The 19,259-nt window shown below is 44.4% G+C and overlaps 1 protein-coding gene across 3 annotated transcripts in view; it reads left to right on the top strand.

The window, feature by feature from the left end:
- The window catches only part of LOC8025851 (5-oxoprolinase), a 240,122-nt gene that overhangs the window by 132,517 nt on the left and 88,346 nt on the right, over nt 1–19,259 (top strand). For all 3 annotated transcript variants that reach the window (XM_029972619.4, XM_042292107.1, XM_042292106.1), the window contains exons 17-18: nt 1,492–1,604; nt 17,468–17,531. In XM_029972619.4, coding sequence (XP_029828479.2) covers nt 1,492–1,604; nt 17,468–17,531 — 177 coding nt within the window. The remainder of the gene's footprint in view (nt 1–1,491; nt 1,605–17,467; nt 17,532–19,259) is intronic.

The following is a 19,259-nucleotide window of genomic DNA, read 5'->3' as shown; positions in this document are numbered from 1 at the left end:
GAAACGTCAAACCTAGTAGCGCGGTCCCCACATCTCCGCAGAAATATTGTCACGAATGACAGACAATGATGTAGGTGAAAACGGAAAGAACTAAAGATTTAATGGGAGTGAACTTGTGCCAGAAACGAAAAGGAACACACGTTGTTGACGGCGGCGGCAGCAGCAAGCAACGATGCATTGGCGTGACAGCTGGCTATCGCGAGAGAGAATCAGTGAATGAATCGGCAATAAGGCGCTCGGCTCGTTATTTACTATGCTCGTTATCCCGAATATTCTACCTAGAATGTTCGCGAAAGAGCCAGGGCGAGACTGACTAGGCAAGGGAATTCTGGCCTCCTTATCGTTTACGTATCTTCTCGATCATGCACGCGGCAATATAGACGACGTTTAGGGCCACATTACTGCGGGTCAGTTTGATAAGTACCTCCGTCAGTGCCAATGATCGACTATGTTGTCTCACTCTCTCGAGTATAGTGGAAGAGAAGACACGTACCAGAGTAAGTACAGAGTCCAAGAGCATTTATTAAGACATTCTCCTATACGAACTACTACGTCCCCATCCAAAATGACCCCCACACTGGCAAGATAAGAAAAGGTTCTTACCTGCGAGACAACACAGGGTTCCAGAGAACCAAGATCGGGGAACTATTGGAGAAGTCATCAATACACGTCCTATCTCTTTCGCGGTCGCTGGACGAGTCTACCTCCCGAAAGCGGGAAAAGAAGAGGCGAAACCTCCTCACCTGTCAGCAGTGATCCGCATGCGAGCGGGAGAACGGAAGATGGACCCCCCGGGTGGAGAGTGAGGGGAGGGCCCTCCAAGACAGGGGACCCTCCGCCTCACTAACAGGTCAAAACTCACGGCGAAGGAGGCCGAGCGTTCCGACCCGCGGCCGTTATCACGACCATCGGGGACGGAGACCATAGGAATATCGCAGACTCTACCGCTGCTTTTGCACACTCGGTCAGTTTAGGAATGTTCTGAACCAAAACAGAAGATGGAAGCCGAGAATGAGCTCGAGCTTTTCAGAAGAATACAGAACTATAAAAGGAACATCCGAGGCGAGCGGGGTTCAAACCCTGTTCCTTCGCGTGGCAGCTCCGTGCATTGGCAACCCCTCCGCACGTGGCAATATGACTCAAACATGCAATGATACTGGACCATGAGAATATAGTCTTAAGAGGCATTGTGTCATGTGTATTCAAAAAAGGAAAAAAGACATGCAAGGATTAAGACAGAGTGAGAAACTGAACAGAAGTAGCACTGGACAATGCCTGTCTCGTTTAGTTCTTTATTCTCTGTCTTCGTTCTTTTCGTTTTGCCCTTTCAAAAAATAAACATTTGACGTGCCCATATTGCCACCTTGACGTGTTTCTGGTCGTTGTGTGTCACGAGCAACTTTAGATATTTGTTTTCTTGTCTGTGTGAAGTAATAGTCGAATGAGAAGACCTTAACATGTGTGCTCAAATCGCCCCTTCTTTGTTCCCAGGAGACCCAGTGCTACTTCGAGGACCGCTACTACACAACGCCGGTGTTTCTGCTCAATAAACTCTTGGCCGGCCACGTGGTTCAGGGGCCTGCCATTGTGATAGACGACAACTGGTAGGTACCTCTGTCTTTGTCGCATCAAGTTGGAAACTCACCGTTACTTGAAAGTGCAAGTCTCAAAAGAAACCTACCATTTCTGAGCACCTGGTTCCAACGGGCTTCTTTGCCTATGTCTCTTCCAAAAGTGCACTCTACACTTTTCAAGATTTTAGACCCAATCTTCAACGAGAGATTGTCTGGTGATATGTGTATGTATTACATACTTAGTAAATTATCCGACTTCATTGGAGTCGTTTGTTTCTTTTATTCTTTCCTACCAACTAATGTTGAGGTCCCAAAAACAAATTTACAAGGTTTTTCTCACCGCAAAAGTAAACTACGGTATATATTTGAATATAAGTCTACCTTTTTAGAGCGCAGCTCTTAGGCGCCCCTTTCTGGCTTCAGCGGCGGCGGCGTAACTGCGCGTTGCATTATGGGAAACGTCCCATAATGCAATGCGCGGGTCTCACTTATGACCCACGCGTTGCATTATGGGACGCCTCCCATAATGACTTTGCATGTGTGAACACGGCCCTGGGCCCCCTCTGGGTACGTGCCTGATGCAAACCATTCATGGCCTGGCCGCCGCTCTTTCTACTACACCCGTCTAGGACACTAACATGGCCATGCAGAGGGGGGGGGGGGTTTGAATTGTGACAGTCAAGATTTTTCTTCTTTAACGCAGTACAGTCAAACCCACTTATGACGAATGTGATAGTTTTGCGCAAAAAAGGTGGTAGTTTTATCAGTAGTTTGTTATATCTGGACTTACCTTAGTGATGTGATTGCTGCGCCATTTGCGCCAAACTGCGCCAAAGCGGTTACCCTGCTGCATCTTCCTACATTTTGCCAAAACGTGAGAAATTTCCACCAACTTTGCGCCGAAACTTAATTTCACTTTAATGATACTGAAAATATTATAGCTCAGGCCTCGCTGCTTGGTCGAACCGTTACAATATTGTCACGAATGACAAATGATGAGGCAAAGAATAACTAAAGAAACTATACGTTTAATGAGGCGAACTTGTGCCCAAACAAAATAAAAGTAAGGTAGCGTCGCAGGTGTGATGTCGACGAAACAGCGGGATCAATCGCTGGAGCAAGACTGACTCCGCTCGCCTTGCGGAGTCCCTTATGTGGCCTTTTGGGTTTCTGGATCATTCGGTGTAGAACTTTCGGTGCATAGAATATGCGGAACTCGATCAGACGAGAAAGTTCTCGAACTTACGAGAAGGCCAAGTTGAAAGAATAAATAAAAGGACAGTCCGCTGACTGGAAACGAACCTACACCTTCTGCGCGAAAGTCAAGCGCGATAACCACTCGGCCACACACGCGCTTGCTTGCCGACGCGCGTGGCAATATGCTTATGCAAATTCTCAGAATGTTTGACTATCGTCTGAAATAACATACAATTCAATCGCATTTCATATGAAAGGCTGACAGTACTCGGAAGTTTCGCAATAATTCTCATGTTCGTCGTCTTTTCTGCTGGAGGATTAGTTAGTCTCGTTAAGTGCGCTTCTCCTCGCACACTGGTGTACTGCAGAGAAGCAAATGCCACAATGTAAGCATCGAGATTTTGCTTGTCTTGCTTTGTTGCAGCACACCACTGTGCAAGGGAAAAGCACTCCTCCAGAGCAAGACGCAACAGTTTTTGAATACAACTTTGGCGCGTATGTATGATAGACTACGATATCCTGGCAGCACCTTTTTTCATATTGAGATTTAGCGAGCTTTGGTATTGCAGTGATGTGATTGCTGCGCCAATTGCGCCAAACTGCGCCAATGGGCTGACCCTGCTACACCCTGCTACATTTTGCCAAAACATGGGTAATCTGCTCCCAGCCTGCGCCAAAAAAACAATTTCGGTCGCTTTTCAAGACCGAAACTAAACTGACTACCGTAACTGAGCATGCATCTGTTATGTGGCGCAAGCGGCCGCCTGACACAAAGTACCCTGCATCAATTGTCCCTCTGGTCTTGCATGTTTTTTCCCGCCGTCTCGCGTTTCGTGCTCTCGTCGTCTCGTGGGTCTTGTCTCGCGTCTTTTCTAAAAATATTTTCAACGAAAGACGTGGGTGTGTGGGGACGCTCTGACGCTAGCGTGCAGGGTACCAGCCACGCCGTCATGCTGTGAAACGAAACCACATTTTTGCGCGGCGAGAGTTACTTTGTGAGCTGAAGCACTCGCTCCTAAAAGCAACGGCCGTGGGAAAAATATATTTGGTCTCTGCCTTCCAGTCACCGTGGTCGCGCGACGTCGGGTGTTGCAGCCCCACGTCGCTGCACACATGGCGCTTTCTAAAATGAAACTAGGTACTGCCGCATGCTCTTCAACATTCCTGTTCTTGTTTAAATCATACGTTACTACAAAAATCCCTCTTTGACTCGGAGACTGCTGTGTCGAGGTATTGATTACCTATGTTTCTCTCGTTGGGCTTTCTTTGGAGAGGGACCCCGGTACGTGAAAAATTATCCCTGAAAGAAAGTTGGTGAAGGGAAGTGAGCTAAAGCAAAGAAGGCAATTTCTGCATGCTGAACCTGCACAGCGTGCATGTTTGTCTCGAGTTCAGTCGTTGCACAAAGTGGTTCAAAAACTTTTTGACCCTGGCTCACGATTAGGGATGTCGCGAACCACCCTAGGTTCGATTTCGAAAGGTTTCGATATTTGCGAAGCGAACTGAGGTTCGATTTCGAAAAATTTCGATATTTTCGTACCGACCGAGGTTCGAATTCGAAAAATTCGCAACTTTTGACCACAGCGGAGTTTCGAATTCGAAAATTTCGAAGCTTTCACGGTTTCTAAAATTTCGAATTCGAATATTTCGAATATTGTTTTCCTTCAGGTTCGATAAATTCGAAGATTTCGAAATTCTTTGGAAACAAAATTCGAAAACTTCGAACGCTTCGAATTTTTATAGACATGAAGTTCGAACAATTCGGAGATTTCGAATTTCTTTCTGCATAAAGTTCGAAAAGTTCGAAAGTTTCGATTCTCTTTTAACGCTAAATTTTAAAAAAAGAAAAAAAAACTTTGAAGATTTTGAATTTCTTTCTAGTCCAACTTTTCAAAGTTCGAAGTCCGATTTTCAAGTTCCTCCACAGTTTCAGTTTCAAATAGCGTTTTCACGAATCACTGGTTTCCAAAAAATCAAGTTTAGAAAAGTTAGGGTGTGATATCTAGATTCTGCGAAGTTGGTCAGGCAATTAAATGAGACGAGTGTCCCGGACGTGCTGGAATATTTGCCAGTGCAGAATTGTGACCGCCAGCCCCGGGGGGGGGGGTCTTTAACCTGCATCACGCAGTAGTGATTGCACGAACACACTGTTTTACGAGACTCTTCCGGTTCAAAACGGCCAGGGGCGAGCAGGAGGTTAAGGCTTAGACAAACCTTGAAGCGACCTGGCAAACTAGCTCGCCACCCCTTGCACGCTGGTAGTAATCCGATCCGGTGAAGTCTATAATTGTCCTGGAGGTTTATTTTCTGGGACGGAGGAATCGCCTCGCAAAAAGCACGAAAGCCGACACAACTCGAGGTCAAGGAGCGTTCTGCCATACAAGTGGCGTCGGAAGAGGAAAAACGGGGGGAAAGAGGGTAGCGGGGGGCTTCAGCCTTTTTCTCCACCTTGCAGGTATTTCGGACTCTTCTGCAGATGGCAATGATATGTACTGTCTGTGGTGTTAATTTAAATGCGATACCTCAAACAACTTAGACGAAAATAAATATCAAGTTTAGGTCAAAATTGAATGCAGATACATGTTTGGACATTTCTCCGAAACTCACGTTGAATAACAATAATCACATCTTAAGACGGCACTTACCTAAGCTATACATTCTTAAAAAAGTATAACACATGTCTACCATAAATAGCTCCGGCTGCAGCGTGCTTCAAATTTGGCACAAACGATAATCGTCAAAAACCCGTCGTCCTTCCTCGCCCCTTCGGGGATTTATTTCCTTAAACCTAAGCGTGCCAGAAAATTGAAATAATCGACATTGTCTTCTTAAGGAACGCAACACCGCGTGTAAAAGTTCGAGAAAAAAAATTACGAATGTACCCCACTACTTGAAATCAAATGAAACCGTCCGCCGGTCTTTCAAAGTTCGACAAACGTCGAACTTTTACCCTAAAAGTTCGAAGTTTGTCGAACTGCTGACTTTTCAGAATTCGAAAGTTCGAAACTTTTCGAATTCTCTTGATAAATAAGTTCGAAAGTTCGAAATTTATCGAATTTTTTGGTCAGTCAAGTTCGAAAGTTCGACAAGCATCGAACCTTGCAGCGCAATAAGTTCGAAAGTTCGAAAAAGATCGAATTTTTTAGCGTAATAAGTTCGACGGTTCGAAAAGCGTCGAACTTCTTAGCTTAACAAGTTCGAAAATTCGACCTCCGTCGAATTTCACGATATAGACAATTCGAAAAACCGATATCTTTCGAACCTCTCGAACCGCTTGATTCGATCATCGAAACTTCGATTCGAAAAAAGTTCGCGGCATCCCTACTCACGATGTCTTGCATCAATGCGCTCAGGTTCTTTTTTTGTGTGTGTGTTTTGCCTGTATTTTGTTTGCCGGCTTGGCAAGCACGTGCCGCTTGACGGATTTTGGTCGCACGCTCGAAAGTTAAATTTTGCATAAAGTTTCGGGAATCAGTTGACGACGGAGCGGAGCGGCATGGTTTTTATTTTGATCAAACAGCCGTTGCCTCCGCTCGCGCGATGAAGCACGCGCAACTGCAAGCCTACAGAAGTTGCCCTCACGTGCATGCGAACATGATTGCACGGTAGACGCACCAGCCGGGACGCTTGCAGTCCATTATTTTACGTTTGCTTACTTTTGACGAATATCTGGCACGCCGGGAACCAGTAAAATGGTAACGAGTGTTTTTTTTTTTAATCGCTCGGCAACGGCTACAGGACTGTGTACACTTGTGAGATGTCTCAGCAGTAAAAGCACAAGCAGTGTGTTGAGTCTCAACACGTCACATCAGAACACAAGGCAACACAAATCCCTTCGTTTGTACAGCACTTAGAACGAATATATATATATATCAGTGTGTCGAACCGAAAAAAATATGGGTTCGGTTACGGTTCAGATTCAGGTAAATTTATTTTGTTCCGGTTCAGTTCCGGTTCGATTAATTCGATCCGTGAACCGGTTCGCGAACCGGTTCGGGGCACTGAACCGGTTCGGAAATTATAAATGACAAATTGCAACATCAAAATAAATTACAAATAAAACATCTGAAATCAGCACATACGAAACGGGATACATCGTAGTGTAAGGCTCAGGGATTTCTACCAGGAATGGTTTCTTTATGTGCACTCAAAGGTTACCTCACCGACGTTTACGCATTCGGACTTCATCTAATTGGGTCCGACGCAGTAGCTGTAAAATCCGCGACCTCCTTACAAACCCACTTACAAGTTGAACTCGCTAACTATCCCGCCACCTCGGCGTGTAAGCAATTGAAGGAACAGTGGGGAGAAAATACAGCTTTCTTTATTTGAACTAGCCTTCGGTAACTCAAATTAGACCCTTAAAGAAGTTTTCATTAAACAAGATACGGAATATGAAAAACACTTCACCGAACGCAACGCCAGAAGAACGTAATAGGATAAATATTAAAATAGAAGAATTCGCTGTCTCACAAATATGTTAGCTTCTAAGTGCCTATACGAAACCGGATGCATTATTATCAAACTCCACAGCCTTTTCTTTTCTCATTCCGATGGAAGCAAGCTTCAAGAACTCGCGCGTTCTAGAAACGTGTTATGAAATGAGCACACAGCAGCATTTAGGATTTACGAGATTGTAGGAAAATAAAATCCCGTGACGCGATTTTTTATTTTTTTTTTGCACAGCTTTCCAATTCTCTTTCTTCTGTGCAAGCCGCGACCAGCGCAATACTGGTTCCTGTGTCAAGATTCATGGATGCAGCGTTTGTCAAGATTCATGAATGCAGCGTTTATATTCCTAAGACTGAGTGGAGAAGAAAAATATGTAAGCGAGGTGTGTGTCAGTTGACGGCACTTAAAAAACAAATGGCATTGATAGCACATTCATTGTCAACAGCGCGTGGCCGAACCGTTTTGACATGAGCCGGTAACCGTTATTTTTTTTCCGGTTCAGTTCCGGTTCGGGTTCATCGCGATAACAATATAACGGTTCGGGTTCAGTTCCGGAAAAAATACCGGTTCGGTTCCGGTTTTCGGTTCGGTTCGGTTCCGGTTCGACACCCTGATATATATATATATTCTAAGGACATCTGCTCCAAAAGCCACTTTTGCTGCTCCAAAACACTGTTTTGGTAGCTCCAAAGGCCACATTTGCTGCTCCAAAAGGTGCTCCAAAACGGCTTAGGCCAATCACATCACTGGTATTGCAAGAACATTTATATGCGCTCTTTCGTATGTTTATTTATTTATTGATGCCAACTAATTTGTTTAGCTGTCACTTTTATATAGATGTGAGTAAATTAGAACTAAGCTGGCAGGAGCAGTGGATGGAAGCTCGGGAACAACCTTAATGAGTTCGGCGGGATTGCTTTTAAGTTTTGTTCACATGCCGTTTTTGTTATGAAGTTCTACACATAAAATGTAATTGACGTTCAAAATCAAATGACAAGTGCTTTGTCTTTTATCTGAGTTATAAATTGCTGTTCTGTTACAATCTTTAAAACTCGAAGGAACCATTAATTTCTGGGCTCCACATTATTGTATTATTTCAGTGAGATTCAGTACCTAAAATAACCATTCACAGTAGCATGTGCTGTTCTTCTTCACTCATCTTCTCACCCTGTCTGGTGCTTCTCCACGCAGCTAAATGCTAGTTTTGTGTTTGAGGGACTCACTCCAACTAAGGGTTGCACATAGTGAGAAGTCAATGTAGACATTGCCTTTTAGTTGGACGTCCCGACACATTAATTTTAACATAATGTCTGCAATGGTATGAATAAAAATGATCCTGCAAAAGTTGTTTTCGCTGCTTCAAAATTGACTTTTGGCTGCTCTAAGAGCTGCTCCAAAATGACTTGGACCAATCGCATCACTGTTACCTTTAAAACACGTTATAAATATGGCTAATGAAGCTGGTATTGGTAGTTTCACTCTGCCAGCTTTTTATTTAAAGTAACTGTTTGCACGATTCTAACGTGCCCCCAATTTTAACGCGCAGGCAGATTTAGCTTTCAGATAATCAAAAAGTAAATTGGTGCCGATTCTACAGCGCTTTTAAAATGATGGAGATTGACCACATACCTCATAGAACAGATTTTATGAAACGCACGCCAACACAAAAATAAATGCCGTGCACTAGTACGACGATGGTTCTTTGCTGTCCACATAGGTAATTAATACTTGCTTTGGTCTAAAGCATTTTAAGTAGGGGTGTGCGAATACCGAATAGTAGCTTTCGAATCGAATACCGAATCAAATCAAGAAAAAAAACCCGAATATCGAATCGAATATCGAATAGTGATTTTATTCGTAGGAATTTTTCAAAGTGTGCTGAGAATGCGATTATTATATGTGCAGAGTATGCGCCTGGTGCAGAATATACGTCCTGTACAAAACAAAAACCAAAATGTAAAAAAGTTCCGGTGAAAAAAAAAAAAAAAAGCAGTTGCTGTTGAACGTTAAGCACTAAAGATCCAATTTTATGGTGCAAACATAATCTATCTACCCTAAACGTCACAAAAAAAAAAAAAAAAAAGTTTCAGCCATGCGTGCCTTTTTTTTCTCTTTAAAAACACAACCTAACACCGCAACTTCTTTTTTTTAAATATTTGTATATCTCAGAAAAGGGGCATTTTGCGATAGTTGGTCTCCATTTTAAGGAAGGAAAATGGCACCTGGGATTTAATTTCACATAAATAAATAGACAGGTGTTAAATCTGAGTAAACAGCAACGAGGTAAACTGGCTTAAACAATATAGTCTAAAGTAAGAAAAAATAACGTGGTTAGGTGGCGCAAGTCACCGTACAACTGCCGCTACGCATCCATTTTTCCGTTTATCTATCCTGTTTTAGAGAGCCTTGATTTAAAAGAGGGAGCAACCGAAACCGAAACCACAGAGACTGCTCCATCGCAGATTGATCGTGAATGCGCATGTGTTGTGTTGTCGCGTGGAAAGAAGGCGAACAAACAGAAGACCGGCGACGCCTGCCCTGCCTGCCCGAACCCGACCGACGCTTTCGTCTTTTCGGCGCCTTCTCGCAGTTCGTAATTCAAACGCGGCTATCGAGCGGTTGGAAACCCTCTCAAATCTAGGCACATTATTTTTCCGTTCCGTTTCTTCCGCGCCAAGCCTAAAGGCCGGTTCAGATACTTGCGTTTCAGTGCGTTTGACTGCGTTGCGTCGAGTACCGAAAGCGAGTCACCGGCACATCTGTGGTTCGTACGAAGCGTGGAATCCAATTCAAGGAATCATCTTGGCACGCGATATTGGCCTCGAGATCGACCTAGAGGTGGCGTTACGGTCGCGCTATCATCATCATCAAAGCGGGGATAGGAGAACGGCCGCCCCATAGGCTCTCCACGTTCGCCCGCGAGACGGCGTAGATTCTTGCGTTTATTTTGTTGCATACTATTGGTGGGAAGACAATTCTAGCGGAAAAGGATGCGGTACTGTTTGGTGCTTCAGTGAAGATAGAATCGTCTTGCCAGCTTGCTGCCCAACTTTATATAATCGCTTCTGTGGTTGCGTCGTCTGCTCTAGGCAGACGTTGGAAAGCATGGATCACCACGACTGATGCCCGTCTCCGGCTGAACTGGAATATTTATGTTAAATATTTGTTTCTTTTAAAATGAGTGTATCGGTTCATCAACGTGGCAATTAAAAAAATAATAAATTCCAACCCAGATAACATAATACTGGTACTGTGAGCTGTGAAATTGCAGTTTCTATGCTTTTTTTTACGTCTAGCTTTTGCAGTAATATAAATATTTAGAATGAAGGTAAGTTAGCGCTATATTCGAAATTACCATGCTATTGAGTTCCTCTGCCCTTTTATTGTGCCATAGTGTGGGTAAGTTTTTTGGAGTATGAACAAATGTACTGCGTTGCGATGAGGAGAGAGTGTCTCTTCTTGTTAAAATCTGCAAACTGCACGGTTGGCAGGACAACTGAAACAAGTGAAACAAACTGTTCTAATATATCTGCCGTGACTGTAATAAACGAGTGTAACCGAGCAACGCAGCAATGTTCCTATTATTAAATGCTTTTCTCGGTAGTGTGGGTTCACCCGCTTCAATTTTCTTGATGAGGGTCCCGGATGTCAAGAGGCTAATACTATAAATTTATGGCTAAATAATCTTGTATTCAAACACGGTACACTTTGCAACCCCAAAAAAACGACGCGCACCACGACACAGACAGCATCGGCCGCAGTGATACTCTTTTACTGATGAGGGCTAGCGACCTTCACGAGACTTTCCGATCACCCTCCGCCCTCACCTAACGTATATCGGGACTGGGCAGTTCATCGATTAACTTTCAGATTATTCAAGTAATGCTTTAATTGCATTTTTTTTCTGCCGGTTAATTGGAGTCTTGTGCCTGAAAAAGTCAACAAGGAGTAAAATATGCCTGCTTTAATATGTTTGACGTCTTTACTTCTTTTGTGACACCGGTTTGCACGGTAAACCACTTCAGCGTGGTTTACCGTTCATCATACTGTTTAAATAATAACTTTAAAAATACTTCATTTTAAAAGGCTTCCCGTGTTCATATTTACGTAGGACTCACAACGTGAAGTTTATAATGGGAATGCAATATGCCATTTATGACACAGTAAAATAAGTTAAAGAAATCTGTAGCTTTAACGTCTTTCACGCAATATGACCGGGGCAAAATCATCATGCGGATTTTCGATTGACTAATCTATTGAAGGATAGCGATCTGTCGGGTTAATTTTCTAATAAAACCACAGACCCACTCAACATTCAATGCTTTATGAAAGCCGCGGTTTGTGCGAGATAACAAAAATACGTGGGACCAGCGATTGTATAAAAAACAACACACTAAGATTATGGAAGCTTCCGACTTAATAATAATCACTTTGCTGAATTTCTACGCATGGCAAACGATACAACACAACCTTTAGTAAGAAGAAACGGCAACAAAAACATAAAATATTTAATAAGGAATGTCAAGCTCAGCCTAAAACGGGCTTGCGTCGTCGAAATCCATGCTTCTGAGCGTGCGCCCGTAGCAGACGACGCACGGCGGTATCCCCGCTTTCGCGCGTTTAATTTTTCGGCCGCACGGTGGCGGCACGGTTCGATCTCGAGGCGAATAAGCAGCAGGGATGTCCTGGTTTCTCGCAGCCGCAACGCAGTCAAACGCAACTGTCTGAACCAGGCTTAATTCTTTTCACGAGTAAAGCCCCTCGCACGATCTCATCAGTGGCCCCTCGTTTCAAATTGAAGCGCCGATGTAAAACACTCTTGCCGCACTCGCAGAAATCGGCTACTGCACCACTGCACGACCACAGAAAGAAAACCAACGTTACCACGTCGGCGAAACCAACCGAGTTGTCGTTCTGATTCGGAATCCGAATCAGAATTCGCGGTTTCAAAAGAACGACGACGATAACTCGGTTGGTTTCGCCGGCATGGTAACGTTGGTTTTCTTCTTTGGTGTTGATGTAACTGTGGTTGATGTCGCTGGCCTGTAATAAGGCGGAGCCTCCTGAGGGGGCGGTTCCTGTGATCGTGCAGAGGTGCAGTAGCCGATTTCTGCGAGTGCGGCAAGTGTGTTTTACATCGGCGCTTTAATTTGAAACGAAGAGTTTTACTCGTGAAAAGAATTAGGCTTGGCGCGGAATTCCGGCTCTGGAAGCGGCGCAAGCGTGATGTTTCAGTTGTGATTCAAGGGTAGATTGTGTCATGATCGTGAGTAAATCTTCGTGCTATAAAGTTTGTGGCGTTCGTTACTTTTCTGTTTTCTAACCTGTGCGTTAGGTTTTTGTGGAATGGTCGGACCAAGAGGTGTTTCTCGCATGGTCTGTCTAACATCACGGCGCTTACATCGGGAGAAAAAACTGCTTTTTTGTTTGCTCCGCGCCCACCTCGCGTCTTTGGCCGAATATACCGAATATTCGAGGAACCGAATACTAGGAATTCGATTCGCGAATCGAATTATTCGGGAACTTTCTATTCAATCGAATTCGTATATTCGAGTATTAGCACACCCCTAATTTTAAGTGCCGCACTTCCTGCGCATGTACGAGTGCGGGGCCATCTCCTCTGGCAGGGTTGTCTTTCAAACAACACTTTGCAAGCTCGTCGGGCGGTTGGGATTGCGAGGCCACGCAGTGCTGCTCGGTTGTATTTTTTTCGGCCAGCGTGATGCCCTTTCGTTTAAATAAAACCTCCCAGTATAATTTTTAACAGTACAGCTGTTAAGGGCTAGTTTCCCGAGGATTGTGTCCCCCGCAAAGAAATGTCGACACAAAACTCTGGGCAGGTACCACCATCTATGAGCGACGGCGGCAACCAGACAACCGGCTTGCCGGCCTCGCTCATAGATGGCAGCAACCTTTCCAGCCTTTCCAATGTAGTTTTCACCAGAGTGGAGAGGCTGAATTTCTCTAGGCGTCGTCCTAGATGTCGTCCTCAAGGCCGCCCTAGAAGTCGTCCTTGAGGTCGTCCTTAAGGTTGTCCTTGAGGTCGTCCTAGAAGTCATCCTTGAGGTTGGCCTAGAGTTCATCTGAGAAGTTATCTTTGAGGTCGTCGTAGATGTTGTCCTAGAAGTCGTCCTTGAGGTCGTCCTAGACTTCGTCCCTGAAGTCGTCCCTGAGGTCATCCTTGAGGTCGTCCTAGACGTCATCCTTGAGGTCGTCCGAGACGTCATCCTTGAGGTCGTCCTAGATGTCATCCTCTAGGCGTTTTCCTTGAGGTCGTCTAAGAGGTCGTGCTTGGGGTCGTCCCATCATAGTACAGCTTCGCTGGTCTTCCTTCTCCAGAGTGGAAAGGCTGAAAGTTTTTTTTCCCATCTTAAAACGACAGACACAAGTTCGAGAATGTGCATGATACGGTCATGATGGTGATGGGGCTAGCCACCTTATTCCGAGCATTGAGTTTTTCTTGAGTTGAATACGGAGTTTGCATAGAACGAACAAACGCAGCACGGCGTGAGAGTTGACTTCCTCCTTCTCCCCCTCTTCTCCTTCCTGCACACGCACAGTCGGCGGACTACGCGACCCGGGAGGGCGTTTTGTAGCGTGAGCTACACTGGCCGAGGTTGAGCAGTTTCGTGTGGCTGGCATAATGAGCCGTGCTCCGTGCTGCACATGCGCGAGGAGCAGTGACGTCACACGGTACACAGCTGGCGCGCCGGAGCCACCACCGCTGCGCTTGCCTCGCCGGTCTGCGCATTCCAGAGGAGTGATGTCATAGCCGCGGCAGATGCACTGGCGCCGCCGCGTGCCCAGCTGTGCGCCTCCGTTGCGCAGTAGACAAGTCTGTTGCTGCACCGGAGCCGTTTGACAGCGCCTCTCATTTTCTGTGCATAAGCTCACGCTACGTATATCCTGGCATAGCCGAGCTAAGCCACCACGATTTTTTTGCTTTTGTAGTTTTGTTTCCTCCCTGGGGAAGTATGCCGCGCAGCCATGGAAATGACCTTGAACGTCTCCCGTAGCACTGTGCCCAAAATGTAGCTCTTTTAATCTTTTCTTTTCTCGCGCGCAAGATTTTTTTTTTTTCTTCGAAAGCGGTTTTCGAGTGTTTGTTATAACAGTATGATGCTTTGAAAAACTTTATCTGGAACAATTTTAATGGGTAAGGCCTTGAATTCATATATTTTCTGAAAGCTGGTCATTGTAACCGATAGGTTGTTATATGTGGGATCGTTATAGATGGGTTTGACTGTCTGTGTTTTATCAGCCGATTTTCATTGAGTTCTTTAGTGGCCGGCTGTAATGACACTGAAAAGCGTTATGCCCATAGGGAACCATATAAAAAGACTCTGGTCCCTTTGGCAGGCATTGAAGCCACCACCTTGCGATTGCAAGCCAAGTGCTACCCTGGAAAGCTCAGCCCACTGAGCTATCCAGGACCGTTGGTCGGATTACTCAAAACCAAAGTCTTCGGTGCGGGGCGTGCGAGTGAGCAGTCACGCGCTACATCCTTTTCTTTTTCCTTGGAAGGCACACATTCTGTGCTTAGCAGTCTTAGTCAGCATGATAAAGCTTGTATGATTTTTTTTGTGCCACTTGCGATAAGTGCCAGTCGAATCTTGTCGTATGTTATTTCGTGTTTTGGTTTCAAACATTCGGGAACATGGGGTGGCCATGAAAGCAGCCATTAGTGCCACATAGATCCGGTCTATCACTGGTGTTTGATCCTGTCTGCATGCCGACATTGACGCATGTGACGACAGTCAATGTGTCGGTGCTCTCTTTTGTCCAAAAACACAGAGATATTTGACAGACTTAACGAGCACATGAAGTTTTAGAGGCGTTTGGTCTAAGAACTTTAAGTTTAAGTCATCTCATTCTTTTTATGGACGAAAAGCATGCACATTTTTTTCTTCAACCAGAACACATGTTTGTAGTTGAGCTAGTTGATGGTGGTTTTTTTCTCATGACCATTGTTATGATTTACAAGGAGGCTTTTCGCTCCTCCATGATAGATTAACCTATTCGCTGCCAAAGCTGACGAATTGCCGGGTGCGCCATCAGGGGCCATATTGCCAAAGCCGGCGATTTGCTGGTCTGCGTGAATTTCTGTTTTAAAGAGCCATTCATAGATGGCGCGCTATGTAGACTTGGGGTTGTGTAGTTAGATACATTGCCAACAGATGGCATGAGTCATTCTGTTCGCTGTGTTTGTTTAAGCTTGTTCTATTGTGTGTCATTTTTCTCACTCGATCGCTGCCTGCTTAGAGAAGGTGGCAGCGCCCAGTGTACGGTGAGGCCTTTCTGATGATCAAATCATAGATATCTTCTTCGACAGCAATGATGACCTGACGTCTGGTGAGGATACAATGGACCCCAGTTATATCACACCCGGGTATTTCGAACTACTGTTTATATCAAACAGTCCAGACATCCCCTTGAAAATCACATGTAATAGTATAGGAGCATTGTTTTTCTGTATTGAACTCCCATGGCGGGGACACTTGCTATAGCGAACCAAGCACGGCTGCCCGTCGCTTCTCCCTCAGTTGGATTGTGGGTGGCGCTCGCCTTGCGGGGCTGGCAGACTGCCAAGCCAGCATACGCGTACAGGGATACACAGCAAAAAAGCAGTTGTAAAAAAATAAATAAAAAATAGCCATAAAAAAGATAAAAAAATAATTTCAGCCTTTCCACTTTGGTGAAGAAGGAAGACCAGCAAACCTGTACTATGGTGGGAATGAAGTAATCGCCGACCAAATCGGCAAGCCAGAGTGGAGAGGCTCGAAAGGTTGCGCCATCTATGAGTGACGGCGGCAAGCGGACAACCGGCAAACACAACACTCTGGACAGCTCCCGCCATCTATGAGTGACGGCAGCAACCAGAGTTTTGTGTCGACATTTCTTTGCGGGGGTCACGATCCTGGGGAAACTAGCCCTTAACTGCTCCGTGTAAAAAGTGAAGGATAGCGAAAACAAGGGGAAGGGCACAAACATGCGTAGGGAGGGCAGAGAGTGCTTGCCGTTGGAATGGTGGCATGCACCCTTTCCCCAACCACCGCTGTCGCTTAGCCCCAAAATAGAATAAGCAAAAAAAAAATTTTTTTTTTTTTGTGGAGTGTGTTGACAACAGCAGTTGAGCAATCGCACTTTGAATGCCTTATCTTTGTTTACCTTTTTGTTTCGCCGTTATTGCTTTGCCCGGTTCTTCTTTTTTGCCTTTCTTTTTTTGCTGCCTGAATTTAGTGAGGTTTCTTTTTTGTTGCTTGCTTAACTTTATTCTATGGATCGAGAGTTTCTTTTTATGCGGCTCGCTTTTTCCGTATTTAGCTTCTCTTAAAGGCTCTACTTGGTAAGGTTCCGTTGGTCTCGACCTTTAATATTAGCAGAGACTTGCAGAAATTTGAACTGGAGCTTAAGCTAACATATTTTTGTATATCAAATTATCGATATATCTAACTATTTTACGATCCCCTTTGAATTTGATATATCCGGATTCGACTGTAGTGAGTTTTCAGAGCCTCCTGTCGACGATGGGAGCGATACCGACAGCAGTTCTGAGTCCGAATGACGTCAAGATAGCACTGGTTGTGCGATGCCTAAGCGACCGAGGATGGAGTGCTTCAAGACCTTTCAAATGAGGAATAATCTATAAGGGCCTAGTGATTTGTAGACTAGAACGAACCACTTAAGCATGTAAATAAACATGTTTTCTTGTTTTCCGCACTGAGTTTTACTGTAAAAGCTCATAATACAAGCAAAACACTCATGCCTAGCGTGGTCTCGTTTTAGGAGAAAAATGTGCGGCACAGAGGGCCCGGCAGCATGCGATGCGCATAGTAGCCAATGGGTTAAAGGGAACTGTGCGCATAAGCAGACCAGACTTACTGTTCACTAAGTATAAAAATAAATGTTGCGAGTGCTCATTTGTTGTATGTACAGTAAAACCTCGTTATAACAAAATGGGATATAACAAACTAATGGATATAACAAAGCAATCATAATTCCCCTTGCTTGAATAGTTAGAAGAAATGGACATTGGCTATAACAAACTAATGGTTATAACGAAATAATTATGACCGCTCTTTCAAATTCTTTATAACGAGGTTTTACTGTATCTATCTTTGGACCCCATGTTTTCGATACGCTCCATTCTTTTATAATGAATTGTTATGAATTAGCCCAGTTTTCAACACCTGCTTCTCTAGGTCTGTTGATCTGTCACCAATATGAATAACTCCTCTGTGCAGCACCATAGTAGTGGAGCCAGGCTGTCATGCGCAAGTCTTGGAGCAGGGAGACGTCTGCATCACGGTAGTGTACCTATATTTACCTTCGTCCCTAATTTATGCTGCAGGTTTGGAAGGGCTAGCAAAGTTGACTGCACAAAGTGTTACTGAATCCATGCACGCAGCGAGGGCCAAATTGTTCTACAACCCACTTCAATCCTTTTGTTTTTAATCTGTTTTAGTGGATGGAGTTTTTTTCTTTTTTTTTTCTAGAGGGGCAATGCAAAGAATAGGTCTTTGCACCGGTTTCTTTTTTTTTTAATTATCAAATGCCATATGAACAATGCTTGCAAGCTGTTTAGATTGAAAAGCAATAAATGGAAACATTAAAGGGATACTCAACCGAAATAGGGAGCTCACAAAACAAGGCTGGACCGACAGATAGGACAATGCAAAACCCAAAAACATCACTCGTACAGTGATATCCGTAACGGTTGGCCGTATTTTTGGAAAAGAAGCGCGCGACCGTATTTTTGGAAAAGAAGTGCGTAATTGAACACGGCTGACGAGGCCGACGAGACGTGTCGCGTCATGATTCTCATTCCTTCTTCTCTTCCCTTCATCCCCTTAAGCTGGGGAACGTATTTAAACTTTAAGTAGGCAAGTTTTTGCATCAATGCTGTTATCAAACATGTAAACCTTTTTTTTTTTTCTAGGCATGTTCTTGTATTTTGTATTTTATGCATTGTGTTCTAGCATGTACGCACTTCGGTGCACCCTCTTGTAGGCTCTTGGGCTGTTGAGGGGCACCGCAAAAGTAATAAATAAATAAAAAAGTAAACGAGAAGGAGAGAAGCGAGGCCGCTTTCTCTCATTGTCAGCTGTTGCAGGAGAATTGTGACTTCACAGTCCTCGCTTCATCGTGCCCTTTTTTTTCAAAAATACGGGTGTCCTTATGAGATATCGACGTACAAGTGATGTTTTGGAGTTTGTGGCGTCCCATTCAGTGCGTCTGCAACTTATTTTGTGAAATCCAAATTTCTGTTCATGATCTCTTGCTGAGCAGAAAGTGTGAAAATTTGTTGCCACCTATTTTTTTGTTAAGTTTTATTTTGGCATGTCCACTTCCTGTGCACTTTTACGACATTCTGACGGTCTCGAACCAGATCAGAGGTACTTTAGGGAGCTCCCTTGTCGACTCAAAAGCTGTCAACCTCTCAATTCAATTCTGAGAAGCATGAGCCGATGCTCCGATTGCCACTACCGCCAGATCGGCCTACATGCAAACCAGCCATCTTGAGCGTAGCTGAAATGCGGCATTTAATTTTGTAACTATAAATGGCCTCAGTGGAGCGAGACGCTGTGAATGAAACAACCATTCACGTTTCCAGTTTGTTGCTCGCCCTTCGTGCCAAGAACACAAAGCGCTCTAGCGAGGGTCCCCCAACTCACTCGCTCGCTCGGTGCAGCAGAACTGCTCGCGATCGTGGCTCCCAAACGGCCATTTCTGAATACAAGCAACACTCTTCACTGCCCCAGTGTAGTGTTGCAGTTCGATGGGATTGAACCTTACTGTTTCACCTGTTTTCCAATGCCAACAAAACGTGCCACAGTGGACATGCGTGCAAGTGGGTAGGCATTTTTCCCACCTTGAAAGGCCAAGATAGGCAAAACAACTCTGTAAAAAGTTAAAAAAAAAAAAAAAAAAAAAAAAAATCAGGGAAATTTGGTGGATAAAAAGAACCTGCTTTTTGTTTTCGTGGGAATTTGCTTCGAAAGGATTGGAGGCTAATTTAGATATTTTGCCAATTGT

This window comes from Ixodes scapularis, unplaced genomic scaffold, assembly GCF_016920785.2.
Source record: "Ixodes scapularis isolate PalLabHiFi unplaced genomic scaffold, ASM1692078v2 PGA_scaffold2__306_contigs__length_199485367, whole genome shotgun sequence".
NCBI lineage: Eukaryota > Metazoa > Arthropoda > Arachnida > Ixodida > Ixodidae > Ixodes > Ixodes scapularis.
Note: the sequence above shows the minus strand (reverse complement) of the source record. Positions and strands in the feature narration are given on the sequence as shown.